Below are 6985 nucleotides of genomic sequence, written 5' to 3' on the forward strand. Positions count from 1 at the left end.
TCTTTGGGTATCTCTGACTGTTCCTCTCATCAATGTTCTCACCCACCACCAACAGCACTGTACTAATAAGTTGATAAATATTTTATTTCTTTTAAAATAAGTGATACTAGCTAGATTTAATATTATGAAAATTGTGCACAAGTGTCCCCTTAAAATAACCGCCAAATAGAGATGTAGTGTATATCTTAGTGAGTTAGTGGTCAAATTTCTTGCATCTTGATAGAATGATGTGTTTGAATCATGGTGTGTAAATCCAAATCAAAAGGTTCAGGAATTGATTTCAAGGGTTGGTTGCAACACATGCAAACCGCCGCACATGCATTTGTATGACCAACCACCGGTACCTCTAGTCATTCTTTTATTTTTTTTCTCAGAGATTTCATATCCGTACAACACATAGATATAGATATAGTGTCCCTACATCCTAGATTATAAATTGAGTTCCGTTGCTACAAATTTAAGAGACATAAAGTCATATATAGAACATATTCAAAGTGCATCAAATTAAATTTAAACTAGCTACATCCAAATTATACTAAGAACAAGTCCTACAACCAAGTATATAATCCAATTTTGATTGCACAAATGGTTTGAAGAAGACGGTGCAGGAGGAGGAGGAGGAGGCAGTAATGGTGGTGGAGGGGGAGGAGATGGGGGAGGAGGTGATGGTGATGGTGGTGGTGGAGGAGGTTGAGAAGGAGGTGGAGGTGATGGTGATGGTGGCGGGGGAGAATGATAATGTGGAGGTGGAGGAGGAGGCTCATCATGATGAGGAGGATGTGGTGGCGGCGACGTTGGTGGTGGAGGAGAATCTTCATGAGGAGGAACAGGAGGTGGCGGAGGCGGCGTTTGGCAGAAATTATAACCATACCAAGTGTCATTGGGAATGAAAGTGTTGAAATTGAAAGTAACATGATGTTCTAAGTGTTGGGAATAGATTTGGACAGTTTGAGGCATCCAACCCTTAAAATTGGAACCACATCTTCTTAGGTATGCAAAACATATGTTTTGTGTGCATGGACCCTCTCTATGGAATGTGTCTGAGGCACATTGTCCAAATGTCTCTGATATTGGATAACCATCCAATCTTGGTGCAAATACCTGATCCAAAGAAACATACAAAATGGAATACTTTGAAATCACTCCAGCTTTGTTAACTAATTAAATGTATACATACATGTACAAATTTTCATGTTTTGAGGTTTTTTTTTTTTTATCACTTTGAATATGTTCATTACACCTAATCACTCATGAAGCTAGTTTAGATAACAACTTCCTAACTAATTAACTCATTAATCAATAATGTTCATACTAGTACTAGAAATGGCTTCAAAAAACAACAAATATTTAGTTTGGAATTGTATTATTTATTTATTTGTACATTATGTTCCACTAGGAGGTAGTTTATTGATATCAAACTCAATCTAAAGATGGAAAACAAAAATTCAAAGTTAAAGTGGAGTTAAATACCCAAATTCAAAGGCCAAAGAATGAGTGTGAATGAAGTTGATAAAGAGTTTAATATTAGAAATTTAAATAAATAAAATAAAATATCTTTCCTTGCTTTTGGTCTACCCTACCAAAACAGAGGAAATAGACCACTTTTCTGCCAAAAGTGAGCAATAGTGCTCTAAGTTAGATACATCATTTAGTTTCAGAAGCAAGTTTCCAACAATTCCATTAGCTATTAGCATTGCAGCAAGCTTCTAGCCAAGTTACTATTTATTAAAGAATTTAATTTTGATACACTAGTAATACTGTAAAAAAATTTTATATGTACATTTACTATATAATAACACATCAATAAAAATAATTATCTTTTCAAATTGATCATGTAAATAATCATAAAAAAACAGATTTTTAGAATTTTCGAGGTAAGTTTTAATACCATATCTAAATTCAAAAGTTTAAATAAACAAAAAATATTCATATAAATGATTATATAGGTGGAAATTCAGATGCAGTCGACTTCAGGTGAAGTTGATAACTAAGAGCCGTTAGATGATTTAACTGATTTGACTAAATTTTCATCTAATGGCTCTCAACTATTAACTTCACGAAGCCAACTGCACCTGAGTTTTCACCATATTTTATTTTAATAATTGAGTTTGGGTTCTTCGGAAACATTGCTATAACCACATGACATTTTTCTTTTCCAAAATAAAATAAACTAGTAAAGTTAGCATGTAATGAGCAACATATATAACACTGAATACCCATGATTCTGAGTTCAATTTCTGTTGTTCATACCTTATTATACCTCCTAGAGCAATATATAACTGAATATTTTAATAAGAATCCAATCTTTTAGCAGATTAAAATAAAATGAAGGGAAAAAAAGAAAAAAGAGAAAACCTGGTTGCCATGAGCATCTCCAAAGACAATACTAATCTGATCTGTAGTAAACTTTGGTGAAGAACAACTTGTATTTATTGTTACCAAAAAAAACGCACACACACACACAAATAAACAACATATAATTAATACATAGGAAATAACAAAAAAGAAGTCATTTTCTTGTTAATAAAACTTATATTTTTCCTATTTTTTATCTTTTTATTTTAATTTTATTGGGTTCCATGAAAACCCAGTTACCTGAATATAGCCAACACTGAAAGAATCATCAGCAGCATGAGGAATAATTTTGGACTCAGAGACTGAAAGTGCCAATCCAAAGGCAAAGAAGAGAAACAGAACAAGATGAGGAACAACAACAACTTCTTTCATATTCATCTTTTCTGATGAATAGGGTTGTTGTTGAGAGGAATTATAAAAGAAAATGGGATATGGTATGGGTTTGCATGCACAAAACTCAATGCATCTCCTTTAATAATGCAAATAGAAAAGCTGAAACATTGTCCAATGAACAAAGGGCAAATGTGACATTATCATTCTATAGCTTGTCAATTACTCACTCTTATTATTCATTATGATTTATGAATAAGTCTTGTGTTAGCCGTACATTTAGCATCTAAGCTAAAGTTTTTTACTTTTTACTTATTTGATACTACATACACTTTAACTTTACATGAAAATTGAAGCCTATAAATAGTAATTTCCCTTCTGCGTGTTGCACGAGCCATATCTGTTGTTAAATATCTTTTTTTTTTTAAATAGTTTTGCAATAAATTAATGTTTTTTTATGTCATAAAAGAAATTCAAACTCTGGTTAACAAAAGTTATGAATTTATTTGCTTTTTGAAAGTTTTATTATTATTTGTTAATTAAATAGTAGAGCAATAAAAAATGAAGTAGGTTTCTAGATATGATAACCCAATAAGCATCCATAATCTTTACAGCATGAAAAATGTCTTTTTATTGTTGGACCTAGAAATAAACTACACCAACCGTGAAAATAACTAATATTATATGTAAGGTCATTTTCTATTCATCAGATATTTGAAAGATAATTACCCTTTAGCCATACTATATGTCTAACTCGTGATTTCATCATTTGAACCGAATTTCATATACATCGCTTGTTGAAAAGAAGGGACACACATAAATGGTAGAAGCCATACACGTAGCCATACTTTAAGACTTTATATGAAAGAAGCAGAAAAAATCTCATTCCATCATGTGTAGTGTATTATTATAGCCCCTTATTAATACCTATTAATGCTCATTGAAAACCATACTATCGACATTATCGACATTATATTACTATTTTAGCACTTTATTTTATTAAGAACAAAAATATTATTTATACACTAAAATTAATTATTAACATCAATTATTATATATTTTTATATAATATATATATAATTTAATTTATTTTAAATGTATATTTTATATATTTCATACATATTTTATATTAATAATTAATTTTTATTACTGATTTTTGTGTATATTTAACGTAATTGCACCTAAAAAATGACAAAAGGACATGCCATCATTTGACAAGAAAAAAAACTACATCACAAGAGTTACTATATTTTTACTTAAGTTATTATTTTGGTTCATAAAATAAACTCATCACTATATATATAGTTGTAACATAAATTAAACTCATCACTCAAATATAAGATTATTTACCTGGTTGTCAAGTTGGACTGAGCCACTGAGGGTTCATTTCTTAAAAGAGGTAGAGGTAGTTGGCATTGGTAAAAGCCTCAAGACTCATGAATGGAGTAGAAGAATTTTTTGGGTGCTACAAAATGTCATTTTGTTTGAACTTTGAAGGGGAATCATTTACATAATTCGATGAAGAACACTAATTTCAAGAACATAAAAAGAGTTGACATGGGCTTGAATCATTAGACATTAAATATTGTTAAATATTTAAATGAAGTGTCTTAGCAGTAGTAATTTATTTCTGGGTGTACAAATAAGTATTTATCTAAAATAATTAGAAAATTTTAATTTTTTGTATTTTATACTTTACTTTTTTTTCTTGTAAAAAAAATTAAGTAGAGTATAAAAATAAAATTAATAAATATTTTTTATATTAATTAATAAGAATAATTTTTTCAATCATTAAAAATGTTTTAAATTAAAAATCAATTTTAATTATTTCTTAATCTATATACTACTATTTTTTATTTATTTATTTTTTGGACACGGTGAGAATCGGACAAATCCGGCCCACACCCGAAAGGTTACTACTATTTAAATTGGACACTATACTTATTATTTTTTTGGACAGGATAGTTATTCAAAAAGCCCAAAATGAGATGGTTGGGCCTAAGAATCACAAAAAATGGGTATGGGACCCGACCCGACCCAAAACACAGTGAGATGGAGCTGTGGTTGAGTGTGAGTGAGCTAGAAAGAAAAACTAAGAAAAAACTCTGAAAACCCTAATCTTTGATCATGTATCGTTATCTCTTTCCAATTTGCCATGTCCGTGGATCTTCTCTCTTCGCACCCAAACCTTCACGGTCTGTTATCTCTGCCTTCTTCTCAGGACCGTTGCAAAACCACATCGGTAATTTCCTGGTTCTCTTTTTTGCTTTCAATTTTTAACCCATCCATGGATTATGGCATTTCGATCTTATTGGTTAGAAATTTTGCTTATTGATTAGTGGTTTAGGGTGAGTGTTCTGATTGGTTGGTGAATTGTGTGTTTGGAAGTTTATAACCCGAGTTGTTTGATATGGATTTGTGGAAAACGTTATGGTTATTGTGTTTTTAGGTGAAGTTTCAATTGTTATTTGTTATTGTCGAATTGGAATGCTCAAATGGTTGCAAATTGAAAATGGATGTCTTGGATCAGTTTCACAGTTTCAAAATTTGCAAGTGAAGGTTTAGTTTTTAGGCTAGTCACTAGTCATGAGTGTAATGGGGTCTTATTCAAAATTTTAATGCCGCAGAGCATGTTAGAGGATTTTCAACTGGTGAATCAGATCCTAATCGTCCCTTTTCGATGCGGGATAGATTAAATGAAAACTCGAGAGGTGGGAATGAAACTTTACCGGAGGCCATCCGGGATAGGGTGATGTGGAACACGAGTGGAAGTGGTGCTGGGAATGAGAGGAGTTTCAACCGTCAACCGGATAATCTTCCTTTTTTCATGCGGAATGGAGAGAACTCAAACTCAAGAGGTGCCAGTTATGCTCAGAATAGGAGGGGTTTTGGCCGGGATTCGGGTACTCGTCCTTTTTTTATGCGGGACAGGGAGAATCTAAATGTAAGCAATGAGAATGATGGTGGGACTGAGACTGAGAAGAGTTCCAGGCCTATGGATTTCGTGAGAGGGGTTATAGATGAAGATGGCCAGGATCATCTTCAGGCTTACAGTAATCAATTTGAGAAAGACGCCGATTTTGTTCATATAAAGATGCTGCGGAACAACACGTTTGTTACCGTAATAGATTCTAAAGGGAACATAAAGCTTAGCGGCTCCGTTGGTTCCGTGAAAGAGATGAAATCAGGGCAGAAGCTTGCTAGGTATGCTGCTGAGGCAACTTCAGAGGTTGTCGGGCGAAGGGCAAGGGGTTTGGGGTTGAAAGCTGTTGTTATGAAAGTGAACGGATTTACTCATTTCAGGAGAAAAAGGCAAGCAATAATGAGCTGGTTGGAGGGTTTTTTGGATTCTCGAGCGGACAAAAGTAGAAATCCGGTTGTTCACATTGAAGATACCACTAGAAAGCCTCATAATGGTTGTCGACTCCCAAAGAAAAGACGAATTTAGATTCGGTTAGTTTGATGGCTCAATAAAGAGTTTTTGTAGCAGTATGGGAAATGCTTTGTTGTTGTTCTCTTTATGTTGTTGATGGGCTATATCATTCTCAATTGAAGGTTATGGATCTGTTACTTGTTGATCTGTCTTTCTAGTTACTACCATTCCTTAGTTTTTACATGTGTGATTACATGACACCATATCTTGCATAATTCAGATTGATGAAAAGTTAACATGACTCTTTTTGGTAACAAGACTTTCTTTGATGATACTGTTGAAGCCATGTTATTTCTAACATTGAAATGCCAAGTTTGATTCATGAAAGTTCCACCAAAATTTTTACTTTTGAATCTTGGGGTGCAAGCAATAATTATGAATGGTTAGGTGACTACTCAACTAGATGTTGGTATTTTTCAAAGAAAATTTGAAGCTTAACAATGATTATCTATTTATCAAGCCTTGCAGTTAGAAGGAAGAGGACTTTAATGTTGATGGGTATTCCAAAAAGCATGATCATATCAAGTTATATATATTTATCATTGTCAGTCAAGTAATATATTCAATGCAGTATGTAGTTATCAACAAAAACGATGTGACAAATCTTATACGGGGTGGAAGTATTTCTAGTTTTGAACATCTTAGTCCTCGCTCGAAAGAAAGCAACAACGTGAAAAGTTTGACAATCATGATAACCTCAAAGGAAACTGAAAGAGATGCCTTGTCAAAACTTTGGACTATATTCATCATCGTAGGATTATTAGTGTCTTAAATGAAACTTGGTAATATATATTTTAGGAAGTTTAATTTTGATGCACTGACAATGGAAAATGTTTTGCATAGTCGTGCAATCATATCTGTTCTACG

At 32.7% G+C, this 6985-nt stretch overlaps 2 protein-coding genes across 2 annotated transcripts; one reads left to right on the top strand and one right to left on the bottom strand.

Annotated features, from left to right (window-relative positions):
- Nucleotides 1-274: 274 nt before the first annotated feature.
- On the bottom strand, nt 275-2733 carry LOC127739756 (embryo-specific protein ATS3B). Its single transcript, XM_052261750.1, has 3 exons — nt 2596-2733; nt 2356-2445; nt 275-1101 (listed from the first exon to the last, which is right to left on the bottom strand). Exons 1-3 carry the CDS (start codon nt 2731-2733, stop codon nt 520-522), a joined length of 810 nt encoding a protein of 269 aa, XP_052117710.1. The 3' UTR covers nt 275-519.
- Nucleotides 2734-4777: 2044 nt separating this feature from the next.
- LOC107489690 (probable ribosomal protein S11, mitochondrial) lies at nt 4778-6321 on the top strand. Its single transcript, XM_016110442.3, has 2 exons — nt 4778-4927; nt 5313-6321. The coding sequence occupies exons 1-2, from the start codon at nt 4813-4815 to the stop codon at nt 6131-6133; spliced, it is 936 nt and encodes a 311-aa protein (XP_015965928.1). The 5' UTR covers nt 4778-4812; the 3' UTR covers nt 6134-6321.
- Nucleotides 6322-6985: the final 664 nt, after the last annotated feature.

The sequence above is a fragment of the Arachis duranensis genome, chromosome 5 (assembly GCF_000817695.3).
Source record: "Arachis duranensis cultivar V14167 chromosome 5, aradu.V14167.gnm2.J7QH, whole genome shotgun sequence".
In the NCBI taxonomy this organism is placed as follows: Eukaryota; Viridiplantae; Streptophyta; class Magnoliopsida; order Fabales; family Fabaceae; genus Arachis; species Arachis duranensis.